The 21,278-nt window shown below is 35.0% G+C and overlaps 1 protein-coding gene across 4 annotated transcripts in view; it reads left to right on the forward strand.

Annotated features, from left to right (window-relative positions):
* STAG1 (stromal antigen 1) overlaps nt 1–21,278 on the forward strand; it is a 422,258-nt gene that overhangs the window by 273,141 nt on the left and 127,839 nt on the right. For all 4 annotated transcript variants that reach the window (XM_029940222.1, XM_029940221.1, XM_029940223.1 and 1 more), the window contains one exon: nt 15,082–15,205. In XM_029940222.1, coding sequence (XP_029796082.1) covers nt 15,082–15,205 — 124 coding nt within the window. The remainder of the gene's footprint in view (nt 1–15,081; nt 15,206–21,278) is intronic.

Below are 21,278 nucleotides of genomic sequence, written 5' to 3' on the forward strand. Positions count from 1 at the left end.
CTCATGAATTTACCATTCCCAGTACTCCTCATTCTTGAGTATTTCTTTATCACTTTGCTTCAGCCTGTTTTATTTTTTATATGAAAAGCTCCTTATTTTACCTAAAACAAAAAACAAAAAACAGGGCCAAAGTCATTACTTTGAATATGGAATATTTGATTGTAGTTTCATAATCTCTTATTTTCATAAACTACACATATAATAAATTACTGAAAAAATTTTTTAAAAAGCAAAAATTTCCAGGGGCACCTGAGTGGCTCAGTCAGTTAAGTGTCCAACTTGGGCTCAGGTCATGATCTCACAATTCATGGGTTTAAGCCCCACATTGAGCTCTGTCTTTACTGACAGCTCAGAGCCTGGAGCTACAGATTCTGTCTCCCTCTCTCTCTGCCCCTCTTCTACACATAGTCTGTAACTCCCTCTCTCTCTTTCAAAAACAAAAATTTTTTAAAAAAAGAAGCAAGAATTTCCATGTATTTGCCATGCAGTCTTTTTTTATTATAACTTTATAGAGGTATAATTAATGTAAAAAATTGCATGCTATATAATTTTTATAAGACATATGTATTTGGTCATTTGGAACTTTTAGTCATACCCACCCAACACTGGGGAGTGGTGGGAGCCTGGAGGTTGAATCAGCTAAATGGCAGTGACTTAGTCAATCATGAATATTCAGTGAAACCTTCATAAAAATCAAAAAGGACTGGTTCAGAGAGCTTGGTCAACACAAGGAAAGTAACACACCTAGAGAGGTGATGAAAGCTCTGTGCCCTTTTCCCATTCCTTCCCCTGTATATCTCTTTATCGGGTTATTGATTCAAATCCTTTATCATATTTTTTAATTAATTGGTTAACATAGTAATTATTTCCTGAGTTTTATGAGCCACTCTTGCATATTAAAAGAATGTAAAAAGGATGTGGTTGGAACCTCCATTCTGTAGCCCATGAGTCACAAGTTCAGGTAATAAAAACCCTGGGACTTATGATTGGCATTTAAAGTGGGGAATAGAGGACAGTCTTGAGGGATTGAGCTCTTAACCTATAAGAGTCTGATGCTGTGTCCTGGTAGATAGTCTCAGAACTGAGCTGAATTCTCAGAAACCAGTAGGTATTGTTGTTATGAGTTCATGCAGGCAAAAACCTATGCCCCACATTCACATTGGGTTTAGGAACCCGAAAAGAGTTGGTGTCAGACATAGTTTAAGTGCCTAAGTTGATGAGTTTTGACATACATACACCTGTAGAACTATCACATGCAAGATAATGAATATATCCATCATCCTCAAAAGTTTTCTCTTGCTACTTTGTAATTCCTCCCTACCTCCCTTTCTTCCAGTCTCCCCCTGCTTCCCAGAATCAGTTATCAATTTGCTGTTTACATTTTTTAGGATTTCACAGGAATGGAATTATACAGTATGTGCTCCTGAATTTTTTTGTTTTCATCTGACTTTTTTCACTAAGCTTAATTAGTTTTTGTAAGTTTCATAAGTTTTAATAAGTTTTTCATAGATGCCTTTAATCGATTGAGGAAATTTCCATTCTGTTCCTAGTATTCTGAGACTTTTTATTAGAAATGGATCTTGGATTTTCTCAAATGCTTTTCTATATCTGTGGAGACTGGTATATACAGTTTTTCTTTTTTAAGAATGTTAATGTGCATTAAATGGTTGATTTTAAAATGTTAGCCTTAAATTCTTTGGCTAAAACCCACATAGTCATGATAACTAAATAAATTTAGATAACTGCTAGAATTTTCCTAAGAATTATCCTTCTGTATTCAAGATAGATCTACATAGATCATTTGTTAATGTATATTTTTTTTATTTGAGAGAGAGAAGAGAGCACATGCATCAGCCAGAGAGAGGGGGATGGGGCAGAAGGAGAGAGTCTACCAAGCAGGCTCCACACTCAGCATGGAGCCTTGACACAGGGCTTGATCCCAGGACCCTGGGATCACGACCTGAGCCAAAATCAAGTCAGACACTCAACCAGCTGAGCCACGTAGGCTCCCCCAGAGAGGTGTATTATCTCTTAACTTTTGATGTTATTGAATTTCTCAGACTGCTTTTGGTACCATGGTAATGCTGGCTTTGTTGAATAAGTTGCAATGTTTTATTTCCTTTTTAATTATCTAGAAGAGTATTGTTACTGTTTTTTTTCACGTAGGCATACCATTGGGACCAAGTGTTTTCTTTGTAGGGATGTTTTTAATTGAAAATTAAATTTCTTTAATAGATACGTCTTTTCAGTTTATATCTTAATAAGAAAATGATACGTTGATCTGTGTTGAATTATATTCAACAAGCATCAGCATAAAGTTCATAAAATATTGTTGGTTTCACATTTCTCTCTTGTATCAACTGTATTTTTCTTAAAAAATGAGATTTTGATTACATTGAACTTCTCCATTATTTTTCTGTTTTCTATCACATTGATTTCTGCACTTTTATTTATTTCCTTTTTTCTGCTTGCTTTGGATTTCATTTCCTTTGCTCTTTAGCTTCTCAAGGTAGAAAGTGGGGTAATTGATTTGAGGCCTATTTTCTAACAGTAAAATTTACTGCTGTAAATCTCTCTTAGTACTGCTTTAGCTGTATCCCCTAAATTTGGAAATGTATTTACATTTTCATTCATCTTAAAATACTTTCTAATTTCTTTTTTGACTTGTTTCTTTGACAAAAAGAAAGTATTTAGTTACAAATATCTGGGAACTTTCTGTTATTGATTTCTATTCTATTTTAGTGAGAAAACATACTCTATAATTTGCTTTCAAATTTAATGAGTTTTGTTTTATGACCCACAATATGGTCTATCTTAAGTAATGTTTTATTTATTCAGGAAAAATTACATACTGTGCTTTTGTTTTTAGGTCAAAATCTGTTGGTAGTGTTGTTCAAATAATTTCTATTCTTACTGATTTTCTGTCTGTTTATTCTAACCAATACTGAGAGGGTTTTTCTAGAAGTACTTTTGTATTCTGATACAAGTCCATTATCACGTAAATGGTTTGCAATTTTTTCTTGCCTGTGGCTTTGTTTTCATTGTCTTAATGATACTTTTTGAAGGGCAAAGGTTTTCCATTTGAATGAAGTAATTTGTTCACTTTTCTTCTGTGTACATGCTTTTAATATCTATGAACATTTTTCCTAACCCCAAGTTTTTTTCTGTTTTATTCTAAAAGTTTAATAGCCTAATTTTTTAAGTTAAAGTATATGGACTATTGTTTAAAGTTAACTATTATGTATTTTGTGACATAAGGGCATAAATCCACTTTTTACATACAGGTATTTATTTGTCCAAGCACCATTTGGTGAAATACTACCCTTTTCCAATTGAATTGCCTTGGAGCTTTTTTTTTTTTTTTTTTTTTTTTTTTAAGTAATCTCTATAGCCAATGTGGGGCTTGAACTCATGAACCCCCAGATTAGGTTAAGAGTCCCATGCTCTATTGACTGAAACAGCCAGGCATCTGTCCTTGGAGCTTTTCTTGAAAACCAAATGAACATGAATGCAAAGATTAATTTCTGTATTTTTCTAATCTTTTTGTCCTTATACCACCTGTATTGATTAAAGCTTTGAAATATAATTGACGTAGAACATGTAAGTTTAAGTTGTACAGTGTGATTCACAGAGATGATGTGAAGTGATTACCACAATAAGGTTACTTAACACCTCAGTCATAGCACTAAGCACCTTTTTTTGTGTGGTGGTGATTATATTTAATATGTATTCTCTTAGCAACTTGCAAGTATGTAATAAATACAGTTTTGTTAATTATAGTCAGTGCTGTGCATTAGCTCTCCAGAACTTACTCATAACTGTAAGTTTGTACTCTTTGACCAACATCTCTCCATTTCTCTCACTCCCCAGCCTCTAGCAACCACCATTCTACTCTATTTCTTTGAGTTTGGCTTATTTAGATTCCATGTGTAAGTAGAACATACTTATTTGTCTTTTAGATTACCTTTAAAAAATTAGGTTGTGTTATTACCTCCTTTGTTCTTTTTTAAAATTGTGTGACAATTATATATTTTGTATTTTAGGGTCAGCATGTGAATTTTTTAAGAATGTTTATTTATTTATTTATTTTGAGAGAGATAGAGACATCGCAAGCAGGGGCACAAAAGAGAGAATCCAAGCAGGCTCTACGCTGTCAGCACAGATCCCAGTGCAGGGCTTGGTCTCATGAACTGTGAAATCACGACCTGACCCAAAACCAAGAGTCATATGCTCAACCAACTGAGCCAGCCAGGAGCCCCCATCTTGCCAATTTTTACAGAAAAGTTTGCTGGAATTCTGATGGAGAATATAATTCTGTCAACCAATTTAGAGAGAATTGCATTTTTTACATCATTGAATCTTCCAATCTATGAATATATATTATCTCCACTTGTTTAAATATTCTTTAATTTCTCTTAGCTGTTTTTCATGATTTTTCACGTAGAAGTCTTATACTACTACATCTGTCAAGTTTATTTATAAATGTTTTCATTTTTTCTATTGTAAATGAAATTTAATTCATATTCTAGATTCTTTCTTACTAATGTATAAAAATATGGTGATTATTTTATTCCTTCAGAATTACAGGATACTTCATTTGTTCTGTAGTTTTGAGATTTTATTTTTGTTGGTTATTTAGGATTTTCTACATACATATCATGTCATATGTGAATAAAGACTTCTTACTTTCTATCTAAGTCTAAACACTTTCTTTTTCTACGACTTTACCTTTTTTTTCTTTTTCTTTTTTTACCTTATTGCACGGACTATAGAACTTCACTACAAAACTGGGTAAAAGTAGTAAGAGAGGACAGCTTTCCTTTTTTCCCAATCTTAAGGGGAAAACAGCCTTTAATGTCATTAACTATTAAGTTTTACATTGATACCCTTTAGTTGGATGAAGAAATTCCCATCTAACCTTATTTCATTTGTTTTTATCACGATTGACTGATTTTTTTTTCTGTTTCAGTTAAGATGAAAATACAGACTTTTTCCTTTACTCTGTTAAGATAGTGCCTTATATTAATTGCTTTCCAGATATTAGAGCACTTCTGCATTCTGGGAAAAATTCTACATGATCATGATGTATATTCCTTTTACATGCTGCTGGATTCAGTTTACTAATATTTTGTTAAGGATTTTTGTGTTTCCTCTCATGGGGGTTGGTATTAATCTGGTGACTGGCCTCATAGAATACTCTGGGACTCTCTTCTGCTCTGGTTTCTGAAAGAGTTTATGAAAGATAGGTATTATTTCTTTTTTATTAATTTGATAGAATTCACCAGTGAAGCCCTTTAAGCCTAGCTGGTTTTTTTGGATGAAGATTTTCATTTACTGATTAAGTATCTTGTTACATATTTTTTCCTGGTTTTTCTGTTTATTGATTCATTATAGTCATTTATGTCTTTCAGACTTTATGTCTATTTCATGTATATTGCAGATTTGATACGTAGTGTGGCTTGTGATATTTCCATCTGTAGGATTGGTAGTGATGTCTATTTGATTTTTGTTTATATTTATATCTTCTTTTTTGTCTTAGTCTACTTAAAGGTTTATCCATTTTACTGATCTATTTCAAAGATTGAACTTTTGATTTCATTGACATAATTTATGTATTTTTTATTTAATTGTTTTTTTACTTTATTCCTTATTTCCTTCTGTCTGATTGCTTTAGTTTTATTCATCTCTTTCTAGTTTCTTAAGGTAGAAACTGAGGTTACTGATCTTATATCTTTCATACCAGGACTTTTGATATGCCATTTTTAATTTTCATTCCATGCAAATTATTTTCTTTTTTCTGCATTGTGATTTCTTCTTTCATTCATGGGTTAATAAGTCTTTTTGTTTAATTTTCAAATATTTGGAGGTTTTCCATTAATTTCTATTGTTAATTTCTAATTTACCTTTGTTGTGGTTATTAAACATACTTTAAGGGATTTCAATCATTTTATACTTACAGGACTTGTTTTTCCCTATCCATTTGAATTATTGAAGAAAAAATAGTTCCCATGCCAAAATGCCATAGGTTTCTGCTGTTTTAACCCAAAGATTGACAACTTTTTATGAATAAATGCTTCTCTTTTCTTTTGGTTGATTGCCAGAAAGCTGAAATGATTGTCTTTGTGTTAGTTGATTTTTTTGTGGGAGAGCGTTTCGCAACCACTTCACTCTCTTGTTGCCTCACATTCATTTTTTAAAAGGTATTCTTTCTTGTTATGGAATTCTAGGTTGACATTTTGGGATTTTTTTTTAGCACTTTAAAGGAATTGATCCACTCTCTTTGGTTTCGCTTGTTTCCAACTACAAAGAAATCTGCTGTCGTTCTTTTCTTACACATTTTATATTTAATTTATCTTTTTGCTCTGTTTGCGTTTAAGAGTTTTCTATCTACAGCTAGTTTTACCAGTTTTGCTATAATATTCTTTGCTGTCATTTTCTTAATGTTTATTTTATCTCTTCCAAGCTCTCCTCAAACATACATACTTGTTATAACAGCTGTTTGAATATTTTTATAAATATTCATCTTTTTTTTTTATTTTTAATGTTTATTTCTGAGAGACAGAGCTCGAGAGCCAGGGTTGGGGGTGCAGTGTGAGAGGGAGATACAGAATCCAAAGCACACTCCAGATTCTGAGCTGTCAGTAAAGAGCCGATGCAGGGCTCAAATTCTGGAACTGTGAGATCATGACCTGAGCCAAAGTCGAACGCTTAACCAACTGAGCCACCGAGGCGCCCTTCTACTTTTTTCTTAGATATGATTATCTGTGAACCTTATTTTTAAGGTTTGTTAAATGGACCAGAGCAGTATTTTGTGTAAGACTAATTTCCTTCCAATACTATGATAATAGCATTTTCTAAACTGAACTCTACTCTGAACTCTAGCCCTGTGAATTACAAGGTTTTTCTACTCTGACTCATTGGAACACAAAATACTCCCAGCCCTGAGTGTTCTGTCTTCTCTTCCCATTTTTTCACCAGTCTTGGTGGTCTGTTCATGTGTGTGTGCTCTTTAGTACTCAGCTGACGAGGTGATATGGCCTTTGTGCAGATTTTCAGAGTTTACTCTTTATGTACATCTCTCCCCTCTGGTACTATGCCTTGTAAAAGTGTACCCATTTTGGCCTCTAGAGCCCCAGGTCTTTCTCCTCAACTTAAGGATATATCCAGGCTCTGCCTAGGTTCCTCTGCCAGTACTGCTACCTGGCAGACACCAATTTGGTACATTCTGACGAGATCGGGCGCGTTCAGGGTGGTATGGCCGTAGACTAATTTGGTACATTCTGAATTACCTTATTTGTTACCTTCTCTCAAAGGTTACTGTCCTGCTCTCCCTGATAGCCAACATCTGAAAATCATTATTTTATATATTTTATGTGATTTCTTAGTTTTTCAACTTGGTATATAAATCCTATCCATCATTATTCAGCTATGCAATCTTGAATACAGAATCCATACTACTTTTTTTATTATTTTACCTCTATCTTCAGTGCTAACATTACATAGTTTTTATTTTAGAGGTTTACCCTTATTGAGTCTCTCCAAACCTTCAGCCAATAATTCTCATAGAAAACAACAGTTCTTTGATTTTCTGTTACCTTATTGATTTTTTTTAAATTTAATGAGGCCTTAAATAAACTAGTATTCACCTGTCACAGCTTACTTTTGATACATTAAAATTTCAGCTCTGCAAGACAGAATTATAAACAGTTGAGAATGTGACCTGCCTTCCAAAGTTATCGGTAGAGATACCAATCATTGATTTTTCCAGTATTGCTTAATCTACTTTATTAAGGGGTGATGCTACTGCATATACATCCTAGAAATAGAAGGTGTTGTGCAGTGATGGCACTTTAACACTTTGAGTCTCACCTGCTACCTTAATGTCAAACAAACATTGAATATTAATCTATATGCTGCTAGATCTACTAATTTATAGGAGATAATTGAAAATAGAAGAGCATTTTGTATGACACTGTCTTCATGATTTCATTTTAGTCCAGAATGCAATAAATTATACAGATCAAAATGGCCCATTTCCTTCAACAAATAAATGGCATATAATAAGAACAGGTAGGTTTAAAACCATAATATAAAATGTTCGATATGAAAAATATACTCAGGATATAGACAGATAGATATTTAGTGAACAAGATATACTCTAGACTGTTTAAGGAACAATTAGTGAATTAGACTATAATACTGAGGAATGAGCCCCAGCAAAGGAGATATGGAATAACATTTCTAATACATGAGGGATTATTTGAGAGGCTTCATGAGTTCATTACATAGGATTCCAAAAGAAGACAGAAGTGTTAGAAAGAAGTATAAATGAGATAAGTGAAATTTTATAAAATCAATTCAAATAGAATCATCAGATTAGGGGGCACCTGGGTGACTCAGTCGGTTAAGCATCTGACTTTGGCTCAGGTCATGAACTCACTGTTCATGGGTTCAGGCCCCGCGTCAGGCTCTGTGCTGACAGCTCAGAGACTAGAGCCTGCTTTGGATTCTCTGTCTCCCTTTCTCTGTGTTCTTCCCCTGCTTTCACTGACTGTCTCTCTCTCAAAACTAAAGAAAGATCATAAAAATTAAAAAAAAGAATCATCAGATTAAAAAGACTTAATGTTGAGTAGGTTAAGAAAAATACTTCACTTTTGATCATACCATAGTCAAAGTGCATAACATGAAAGATTATGAGAAAGTCTTAAAAGCAAACAAAAAAGAAGACTGTTATTTCAGTGATGGAAGAGTTAAAAAGTTAATACACCATAAGAACAAACAATGGAAGAGGAGGTAACAGAAGAATTGCAACAATTTAAAAGGACAAAAAATGGATGTCTTTTGTTTTCTAGTTCTCTTTCACCTTTTTATACTATGGTGAAACATTTTTTAGTAATGTTTTCAGAGCTATTCTTACACAATACTGTGTTATGATTTATTCTGAGCAAATTGCCATCTTTTAAAGATTTTAGTCATCTTTTAACTTGTTTTATATTTCTTTCTAATGTTTATTTGTTTTTGAGAGAGAGAGAGAGCATGTGAACTAGTTGGGGAGAGGCAGAGACAGAGGCACACACACAATTGGAAGCAGGCTCTGGGCTCTGAGCTGTCGCACAGGGCCCATGTAGGGCCCAAACCCATGAACTGCAAGATCATGATCTGAGCTGAAATCGGTCGCTTAACCAACTGAGCCACCCACGCCCCCTAATACTTCATTTTTTACCTAACGTTTCTGTCAGGTTGATAGTTAAAGTGTGGATATAAATTAAGGATATTGTTCTTTAAAAGTTAATGTATTCTTCACATTCAACTTTTAATCTTATGCCTTAAACTTCTGTTAATAGTAAAATAATTGAGTGATGCAGGGAGCAGATAGCCATGTCACCTGCTCTGTATGAAACTCTCAGCAATGCTATGCCTTTCATTTTGTCACTGTTTTCACTGATGGATAATGAAATAAAAATGAGATGAAAAATATTTCCAGTTTATAAAACTGTTGTATTTCTAATGCGTTTTAAATAACTCTGATCATCCTGAAATAATTAAGTAAAAACTCTGGATTTAACTAGCAGAAAGGAGAGGTGTAGCTCTTCAGGTCTGCTTTTAAACAGTACTGCTTCACAGAATCCTTCCTTGACCCTATCTATCTTCACCCCTCTAACATTTTTCTGTGGTTCCGTGTTCCTTGTACTGCCCTTTAGTAACATTATCATTTACTTAGATTATTTATTTTAGTCATCTTTTTATAAGCTAAGGTCTTAAAAGTTCTTGCTCTCAGTCTAATAAGGGATACAGTATGACTTTTCAGTAATTCTTCAGCTGTTTCTTTCTCCCTTGGGCTATTTTGTTTTAATTATCCAAGTTCTATTTTGGAAAATATAATTTTTTTAGCCAAATATTAGTGACAAAATTGGTCGAGACATGAATTCATTTTGTGCTACAATTTAGATAGCAGCCTTCTTGGAACTTGTAATTATTTCTCACTCTGGCGCTCTCGTGAGATTCCTTGTACATGAGATATAATTGTAAGTGTCAGAACGCCCATATTAGCCAAGAGTTATACTCAAAATTTATATTGCAGTCATTTTAATTTAGTCTGCTTCCTTACTGAGAAAGCATCTGTAAGAGTAGTACAAGAAACATTTCATTAAATTCACTGGAGTTAAATTTTATTTTCTTGTAAGCAGAAAATAATTTGAATTCCATCTACCAAGAAAGCAAATCAAAATGAAAACTTTAAAGTCTTGATATTAAAGAGTCACATCTCCCATAAAAGCACACTAACTGTGAGGGTCAGTAAATTAGTTAAGGTTTTCATAGAAATTTAACATAATCTTTTTTTTTTCTGCTGTGAAGTAGAGTTACAACTAAGGATTAATCACCACAGAATTATTATTTTCTAGGTTTTCTTTTTTCTTTTTGAATTCAAAAGTAAAGTGTATCCCGACTTCGGAATTATGAAAATTAATGTTGATTATCTTTACACCTTCCCCTTGTTGTACTAACTTTTTTGCCCCTTTAATCTTCGATTTGGAAACTCCCAAACATCTTCATATAAACATTACTTTTCCTTTTTTTTTTAATTTTAATGTTTATTTTTGAGAAAGAGAGAGCACAAATAGGGTAGGGGCAGAGAGGGAGGGAGACGCAGAATCTGAAGCAGGCTCCAGGCTTTGAGCTGTCAGCACAGAGCCCAGTGTAGGGCTCAAGCTCATGAGCTGGGGGATCATGACCTGAACTGAATGAAGTCAGACACCTAACTGACTAAGCCAGCTGGGCACGCCTAAACATTACTTTTCTAAATGGACTGAGGGTATTGGAAATAGAGATTAAGGTGTTAAAAAGAAATTTAAAATGAAAATCGGATTAGTGGAATATTCAGACACATACTGCATTTTTATTGTACACTTCATTCACTCAAATGTTAGTTCATGGAGGGCAAGAAAGCTATATCTGATAATAAGAGGATATGACAGAACTAACATTACAGGAGCTTGCAAGAATAATTAGTGTTGTTATTCAGAGTAAAATGAAGGCATTGTAAGCATAGAGATGACCACAGACATGTAGATACTGATATAGTTGAGCTCTTTGGACTAAGGAAGAACTCATTCATGGACCCGACTAGAAGATTTGTTATTGGTATGGGCCTTCGATAATAGTAGAAAGTAATAATATATTTTGTCCTGTAACAAACTACCCTAAAACTTGGCAATGTAAAATAATAAACAGTTATTATCTCATAATTTCTGTGGGTCAGGAATTTGGGAGCAACCTATGTTGGTGGTTTTGGCTTAACTCCTCTTATCACATTGTAGTCAAGACTTTGGTTGAGGTTGCAGGCCTTTGAAAGCTTAACTGTGGTTGGAATATTTGCTTCTAATATGGCTTACTTACATGGCTGGTGGCAGAAGATCCCAGTTACTCACCATGTGGAGTTCTCTGTAGGGCAGCTAGAATGTCCTCAGGACATGGCTCAGAGAGAGTGGTCCAGGAGAGAGAAGTCACAAATCAGAAGTCACAGTCTCTTTTGTGACCTAACCTCGAGTCAAAATCCATCATTTTTACCACACTATAATTGTTAAAAGCAAATTACTAAGTATACCCACATTTTAAAAAATAAGAATGTGTCTCCACAAAAAATTAACAAGGTATTTGTGGCCATATTTTAAAACTACTACAATAGAGTTCAAATTTTATGTATAATCTGTGATTACATAATATAATTATCTATAGAGAATGATCACAGGATGGTATCAGCAGGCAAAGTGGATTGGAATTTCAGAACCCGAACAGGGGACAAATTGCCTAGGGACTTTTAAGAGTAGCATAATGCACTTTCTGACCACATATAGTCAAATTGTAAGCCTCGAAAGGAATCTGAAACAGGCTCAGAGCCTGCCATGGGGCTTGAACTCATGAACCATGAGATCATGACCTGAGCTAAAGTCGGATGCTCAACCAACTGAGCCACCTAGGTGCCTCGTATATTAAAAATTCCTAACTTAAGGTAGCAGGGGTCAGACTGACATCTGAAATAGACAAGAATTCGAATTCCAAGAAGACACGTTGAATCAAAATGTGGGTAATGCATATAGAGAGGATCTATTTCCAGGAAAATAAGCTTTTAGGAAAATGATAAGTAAGACTAATAGTCATTAGAAATTAGACTTAAACATAAAGCTGGTTATAAAAAGATTCTGAATAAGATTTCTCTCCAGAAAGCTAAGCCTTTAATCATCTCTAGCCTTGGTAATTAGACACTTGTGATCTTAATGCTAAGAGTAGTAGTATTGGTAATACCAGTGGCAACGAATGGAAGAATGATTGAGCTGTGTGTATATGCAGTTACCATACTTAGCAATCTCTGTAGTTTTTGTTCATTTTTTTCTTTTTAATTTATTTGAGAGAGGAAGAGGAGGAGACAGAGAGAGAGAGAGAGAGAGAGAATCCCAAGCAGGCTCTGTGTAGCTCTGTGCTGAGCCATACTAAGGGAGCCCAACGCAGTGCTTTGATCCCACGACAATGAGACCATGACCTGAGCCAATATCAAGAGTTGCACTATCAAGGGGTGCTTGGGTGGCTCAGTCAGTTGAACATCCGACTTTGGCTCAGGTCACGATCTAGCAGTTAATGAGTTCGAGCCCCATGTCGGGTTCTGTGCTGACAGCTCAGAGCCTGGAGCCTGCTTCGGATTCTGTATCTCCCTCCCTCTTGGTCTCCCTCACACTTTGTCTCTCTCTCTCTCAAAGCTGAATAATGTTAAAAATTTTAAGGAAAAAAACAGTTGAACTATTAAGAGTCTCGCGCTCAACCACCTGAGCTACCCAGGGGCCCATAGTCTTTGTAGTTTTTCATCCGCATACCATATGCATTCATTTTGTCTTCAGGTTACTTTCCTAATACTGTGTAATAAAAAAAATCTTAGCCTATTTTTAACTTTCTGGGTTTGGGAGGAGATGTTAGGATTGATTTTTACAAGGGTAATACAGTAGAGAATAAGTGTAACAGACCTTTGGGAGAGTTAAAGTGATATGATTCGGGTGTTTTGCAATGGCTATTTTATTTTTGCTGTTATCGTTTGTTTTTATTTGGTCAACCCAGTGGAAGACAGTGTATGAACGTATAGTTCACAGAGATGGAAATATATATTAAATAGTAGAGTAATACCAAGTTGGGCAAGGATATGAAATACTAATTTATGGAAAAATTTGTTAATACCTAATAATACAAAAGATGTATATTACTCCTTTTCCAGAAATTTCACTTCTAGGTGTAAATCAGTATCTTACAGACTTAGTTTACCATATTGTAACATCAGATACACAGTAGTTCACAAAAATGTTTATTTTCCTTACCACATGTGACACTTTCTATTACTTTCTATCCTGAACCCTTTGTTTTTGTTCACTGAATAAATCTGTTTTATAATGTGCTGATAGGCAGTCCTGCACTGTTTGAAAACACTACTCTATGTAAACTTTCATACATGTGCACAAGGAAGCATATACAAGAATGTTTATGGCATTCATTGTCAATAAAAGCAAAAACTTGGAAACAACCTAAATGTCTTCCAATGAGAAAATGTATAAATGATTTATAATAATTTCTCCATATGCAGAAAGGAAAACAACATCATTTTTGGAGAGGATACCTACAAGATACTATTTATTTAAAGTTTTAAAATATGTAAAGGTATATATATGAAGTTGTAGCATAAAGATACAAAAGGGAAAATTTAGGGAAGGTTTAGAAGGTGCAAGACATAGTTCTTTATTAAGTGATTATATTCGCACAGTAACTCTGAGCTCTAAGCTAGGTACAGTTATTATACTATTTTACAAATGAGAAAATCTGAGAGGGAGGTAACTTGCCTAGTAAATAGTGGAGTTAGGATTTGAACTTAGAATGTCTCGCTCCATAGAGTCTGTACCAGCCTATGCAATAGAACCTCTCCGTAAGAAAAACACATTAGAAATATGGAAAACTAGATTGTGACTTAGTGATATGGCTTTGAAAGAGAAAATTTCTCACATTTTTATGCTTAAACAATGACAGGGACTTAGAAGGAACTGAGATTTATTAAAGCAGATAATTAAATACCAGAATTCTATATTATGAATTCTCTTTTTTTATAAAAGAGAAACTAAGAAAAGCTCCTGAATTAACATTAAAATTCTAGCTAAATTAAATGCTCAATTAACAATTAATTGACAGATGATTGCTTTTTATAAATTGGAGAATTAAAAGTTACTAAAATTTTAACTTACTTGTATATGGTAAATCAGAAAGCTTAAATATCAATCTATAAAAGAAAGTTAAGATTTATCTTAACTATATTTAATATGATTTTTTAATGCTATAGCTAATAACCTGTTAAAAGATAAGGTAAAAATGTTAAAATTGTATTGGTTCATGGTTCACAGATTTGAGAGTAGAACAGTCATTCCAACGGTATTAGATGTTTAAAGTGAAATGAAAAGCCACCTGGACATGGTGCCTGAAACCTGACTTTTGGTACCCTTCACAGTGTAGTCACCAAGATTGTTCCCGTTGTGACTAAATGTGAATTATTAGGGCAATTACTGCAGGGTTTTGGTTTTGTAAACTATTGCACATTTTCAGATAATACAGACTTTCATCATTTTCCCTTATATATACTAATTTGTGTTTTGGTCATGCTTATTTTCTCTTAATTCAGTAGATATGTGTAATTTAGAAAGTTATTTAGAGAAACAGTTTTTGAGTTCTATATTACTCTGTATTAATATGATAATATGCTGGTTCCCTCAGACTTAACATGTTTCTTGACTCCATAATAGTTGTGAGACTTTCAGAATGCTCCAAGTTTCCAATGAAAATAGAATCAAAATTAGATGACTTCTAGAAGCATTTTATTTCAGTTTGGTATTGGTAATTTTTATTTTATAAAAGACAGAATATACTAAAATTGGAGGATTTTTGAGAGTGCAGATATAAATACAGTATTAAGAATAATGCTAATATTTATTACTTGCTGAAAATGAGTATTACTAGCTTTGGGTATTAATTTGAGGTTTATCTGGTTTTCTTCTCCTCTAGTGATGCTATTGCTGAAATTAGAGCCATTTGTATTGAAGAAATTGGAGTATGGATGAAAATGTATAGTGATGCCTTCCTAAATGACAGCTACCTAAAATATGTTGGCTGGACTCTTCATGATAGGGTAAGTTACTGTTTCAGACTTTGATAGAAGATATGTTTGTCTCACTACTAGAATCCTAGGAATTAAGATGGCATTAGTTGAGTTTTTAAGAATGTAATAATATGGCAATTTAAGATGATATATCTAATAATTGTTTATTTGATGGCTAAAACAAAACTTGAGACATCCACCCATGTGGGAATTCAGTCTTAACTTATTATAATGCCATCTTAAACCAAGTTGACAACCTAGTACACCTAAAGTTTTAAGAGAATATATCATACCAAGAAGCTGATTATAATCTTTTTCTAGCTTGGAATCAATAGAGAGAGCCCTTGTTTCTCTTAATATGCAACAACAACAACAAAACACCTTTTTGTTTTGAATTTGTTGAAGTCATGCAACAATAGAGTATTTTATCAGAGTTGAATAGATTTGTTGCATTTTAGAATATTTGATCTAGAAACCTATTTTTATTTCTGTGCCCCTAGAAAGGCTCTCATTTTAAAATCCCATATTATTGAATGCTGAATAAGTAATCCTCAAAATAATGAAGGGAACGAGTGACAAATTATTAGAATTTTTATATTGAATAACCTGACAAAATTGCCAGATATTCACAAATAGAGAAATCTTATAACAATTTATCTTCAATTTTCATATGCAATTATATTCTTAGACTTTTAAGACAATTTTGGTAATATTCTAAGACTTATTTTCTATATATTACCATTATTAGCCTGTAGGGCGTTTACTTTTTAAATAAAAGCATGCTAAATATTACCAACGATAATTTGAAAACCATAAAGTTACATGTATTATAATAAAACAGCCAAGGGGAAGTTTACAGGCCATTTTTGTTATAAGAAATAGTTCAGAGTGTAGGGAGATGATCACAAGTTGGTTGTTCAACCCCATAATTACTAATCTTTAATTGATGATTATAAGGGGTTCTTATCCCCTACTTTATTTGAAGGAATATCCAGTTAGTACACTGAATTTTTTCCTGAGTATTTACCTTTGCTAGCAATTCAAAATCCTTTTCTCTACACTAATAAATCCCAAGCTTGGTCCTATGTTTTCTTCTAATCCTCGTGTGGAATTCAGGACTTTCACAGCTAAGCTTCGTCTCAGTTTTATCCAATTAAATTTTATGCATTGTGATAGAAAGTAGAATTACACAGTGTGTCCTCACAAGCATACACACATGGCTAAATCCAACAAGCCAAACTTTTTAGTAGGAATAAATTTGAAGTCTTGTATTTTTATTTCCCGACACTACCATACCAGTTTTCCTTCATCTTCTATCTTTCTAATAGAGTATCCTACTAAATTTAAATCTCAGTAAAATTATCAGTTTTAGCAAAATTTATGTAGGACTGCACATTCTGGGAAAAACATACTTGTTGGGACTTGACAGAACACAAAACACCAGTTTTTTAAAAATAAATCCCAAAACCATGTTTATAGAAGTTTTCTGTCCAGATAAAGGAAGGAGGAGGGAGGTTTTGTACGTTGTTAAGTATACTGTTTTCAGTAGAATGTTATAAACCTTTTTTATCATTTCCAGTTACTTCATTTAGAGTGTGAATAGTAAGTAAACCCTTCTAAGCTTTCCTTTTTGTTACCCTAATGTCGCTGAAATCTTGTACTTTTTTCCATCTGAGGGCTATACTTTCTCTTTTTAAAATTTTAAATGTATTTATTTGTTTTGAGAGAGAGCTCACACAGACAAGCAGGGGAGGGAGGGAGAGAGAGAATCCCAAGTAGGCTTCACACTCTCAGCACACAATCTGATGCAGGGCTTTAACTGACAAACTATGAGATCATGACCTGAACCGAAATCAAGAGTTTGATACTTAGCCAACTGAGTCACCCAGGCAACCTTGCTTTTTCTCTTTTTTATCATCTGTTGAAAGTGCTTATTCCATAGGCTATGGCCTCTGACTTCAGACTTTTCATATGAGCTGATTAAAATTCCTGTCTCTTTTTTTAAGATTACATTTTAATTATAAATTGCAGCTTTTTGTTTTGAGATATAGTTGACATAACATTTTATTGGTTTAAGGTGTACAACATAAAGATTTGATACTTTTATGTCTTGATTTCAGAATATCAGTCCACATTCCTCAATAAGAGAAATTTTTTTTAATACAGCCGATTTATGTAAATTTTATTATATAAGTTTATAAGTTTATATTATATAAGTATATAAGTAGAAAGACCAGCAGTCTCTAACTAAAGGTTATTTAGTAGAGATTATTTGTCTTTCTATTAACCAAAACTTACTTCTAAATTCTCTACCCATTGATTTTTTTAGTTCTTTCACTGATGATGACCCAGAACAGGTCTAATTTAAATACAGAATACGTCTAATTTAAATACAGCTGTATTCTAGACTAAGTATCCTAGTCTCTTTACATTTATGATCTTGACACTAGATTACCTTTCTCTTTTCTGTACAGTTTGTCAGTATTGCTTTTTATTGTTTTTGATTTTAGCTATCTGTAAAATTCTTCTTTCTTGCATATGCTTGATTCCTCATGTCAAAATCTCTGTATTGCTTGGTGGGATTTCTGTTAGTCTACCTCATTTCCTCTTCTCTGTGGTGACTCATCCCATATCCTATTTCTTTCCGGTTTATCTAAAGCCTTTTTACCTCTTTATATGTCAAGCATAATGATACTGGATGCCTATCACCAGGGTAGAGGTTCTAATACTTAATGCCCACTGTATCTTGATACCAGGTTTGCTGAAGAGAAAACAACACGGTCAGGCGCTGGATAGAGTGATGTTTTACTCATATAAGAGAGGACAGAGCAATATTGACTTCACTAATGGGCATTGGTCCTCCATGGCCAGCAGGTTCCAACCAGCAGTCAACACAAGGCAGTTGGCCTGCATGTACCTCTCTTATGCCACCAAACTAAGGACCCTGTCCTCTCCCCTAAGGAGATAGATTTTAGTAGTGAGTTTGGCCAGGTGCCTTATGACTCACATGGTTAAGCAGAACATGAGGACCCACAATGAGTCTGAAATAGGGAAGATACTCCCACATAAGGCAGTTACCCCAGTGCAGGTTGCAAAGACTCATCTCTTGATAAGGAAATGTTCCACACCCATGGCCCATTCTTATGCAGCCAAGTAGGGATCAAAAGACTGGATGCAGAGGGCTGCCTTTCCCAACAGTCCCCACTTCACCCTCCTTGGTCGCTGAAGTGACAGGTAAAGCATATCATATCCTTTAGTACCATTGCCCACTCCAAACCCAAAGACAGAGTTAGGTCCAGTAGGGTCCTTGAATAACCTATATGGATGTGGATTGCTTATAAAGCTTCCCTGTCATTTGGAGATGGCACATTACCAGGGTGATTAAGAGAGCCAGACCCAGGAGAATGATCAGGCTTCCCTGGAGATTGGTACTCAACTAGAAACCCCCAAGTGCCTGGATTAGGCCAAGTAAAGAGGTTAAAAACTAAGTCTGAGATGACTGAATATACAGCTAATAACGATCCCATCTGAGTTTGGCTCTTCACCAACTCAGTTTTACTTGAATTATTGACGTATGCACACAAATGCCACCCTCTTCTATACCAGATGATTGAGGGATATCTGTCACCACACTGACTAGTGAGTTCAGTGAGTCTTGTTGATCTTGTATGGCTTACACAGTAGCATTAACTATTTCTGCCATGGTTAAGGACAAGTTACATACCATTTTTTCTAGGGTTATATACCTATACCCAGTATTAGAATATGGATAATTGAATGAAACCAGTGGTTAATTTTTCTTTTCAGGAGGGAACTGTGCACCATTCTTTGGTGTGTTAGCAAAGTGTGTACTTCCTGTCCCTTTGTGCAGTTCCTGACATGTATAGTGAGGCAATAAAATCTTTCCCTTGGCCAGGTGGCAATTGCAACCTAGCAGACCCTATCTGCTTTTAGTTCCACAGGGCAGTCAGTAAACCATAGCATACCATCAGCAGGCACATTTTTTATCTTGTGCCCTAGGTAGCCTTAGGATATGTCAAAGCATGCGCTGTAGGTTCTTTGTGCCTTTCTGGTAAGCTGGCTGTTCGCTTATGGAGCCTGCTAGGCCCTTGGGAGTCTGTCCAGGCCTCATATTGGATGTACAATTTTCATTTTATGATTAAACTTTGGTGTGAGCCTTTCTAATTTTATTTGTAGGCTTGGTAATCACACAAGTGAAAATGGACAGTTCAAGTTGTAGTGTTTGTGTGTATGTTGCACTCTGGATGTAAGATGCTCCATCTCTTTTAGTGCCCAATAGCAAGCAAGGAAATGTGTATTAAAAAGGGGTGTATTGGATGTCAGCTTTTGGAATTTTGCAGATCCAGAGTCCAAGAGGCCAGGGCACCTCAGTGGCAATTTCCTGCTGCCAAAGAGCAGTATGTAGGGGGCGTGTGGAAACCTGCAGTTTCATCAGTCTAGCAAGTTTCAAAGATCCCAAAAGCTGTGTCTGGGCCATAGTTTGTTGAATAGCTTCCAAGGCCTGATGCTGCAAAAGTCTTCATTTAAACTGGTGCTTTAAGGGGTACCTGGGTGGCTCAGTGGGTTGTCTGACTCTTGATTTCAGTTCATGTCATGATCTCACAATCAAGAAATGGAGCCCTGTATCAGACTCTGTGCTGGTGGTGGACCCTGCTTGAGGTTCTCTCTCCCTGTTCCTCTCCTTCTGCCCCTCCCCTATTTGTACATGTGTGCGCATTCTTGCTCTCTCTTTTTCTCTCAAAATAAATAAAATTGGCTGCTTTCTGGGTCATCTCAATTAAAGGAGCCAAGAAAGCACCCTGGTGAGACATGTGCTATTTAATGACTCAAAGAGGCCCACTGGCTGTTGGACTTCCTTTTTATTAATGGGTGCTGCCAGGGCTTATATTTTTTATTTGATTGTCTCTGGGATAATTCTTTGGTTTCCCACCCAAATAGCCCCCTAATAATTACACGTGCTATGCCAGGCCCTGGACTTCAGTTTTATAGTCAAATTGGCAGTAATCATTTCATCAGTGACTAAGTACAGCATTGTAGCCACATGTTTTTCAGTTAGTCCCACTATCAGGATATTATTAATATGATGGATAACTAAAATATCAGTGAGGACTTAGGCTTATTGAAGATCAAGCCCTAGTCAATAATGGCATATTGCAGAAAGTATAGTAAAAGTGTATACAGTCTGTTTTGTGTCAATACAAACTGATCCTGATCCTCATCATACTGAGGGACTGAGTAAAAGTCATCAGCAAGATCAATAACAGTGTACACATTTTCCATATGTGTTGCCACCATTGTGTAATGATGACGATATCAGGGGCCAAAGCTGGAACTTCTTCATTTAACCTGTGATAATCTATCAGTCTCTATGCTCTGGAAGCCTTCCTAACTGGCCATACAAGGCTATTAAATTGTAACAGGATAGCTATTGGTACCTTTTTTTTTTTCCATTTTATTTTTTTATATAGTTTATTGTCAAGGTGGTTTCCATATAACATCCAGTGCTCTTCCCCACAAGTGCCCTCCTCCATGACCATCACCCCCTTTCTTCTCCCCCTTAAGCCCTCAGTTCATTTTCAGTATTCAAGAATCCTCATGATTTGCATCCCTCTCTCTCCCCAACTCTCTTTCTCCCTTCCCCTTCCCATGGTCCCTTGTTAGGTTATTCCTGTTAGACTTATGAGTGAAAACATACAGTATCTGTCCTTCTCTGCCTGACTTATTTCGCTTAGCATGACACCCTTGAGGTCCATCCACTTTGCTACAAATGGCCATATTTCATTCTTTCTCATTGCCATGTAGTATTCCACTGTGTGTATGTGTGTATATATGTATACACACACACACACACACACACACACACACACACACACATATGACATCTTCTTGATCCATTCATGAGTTGATAGACATTTAGGCTCTTTCCATGATTTGGCTATTGTAGAAAGTGCTGCTATGAATATTGGGGTACATGTGCTCCTATGCATCAGCACTTCTGTATCCCTTGGGTATATCCACAGCCTTGCTATTGCTGGGCCATAGGGGAGTTCTACGGATAGTTTTTTGAGGAACCTCCATACTG

Source organism: Suricata suricatta, chromosome 5 (assembly GCF_006229205.1).
Source record: "Suricata suricatta isolate VVHF042 chromosome 5, meerkat_22Aug2017_6uvM2_HiC, whole genome shotgun sequence".
NCBI lineage: Eukaryota > Metazoa > Chordata > Mammalia > Carnivora > Herpestidae > Suricata > Suricata suricatta.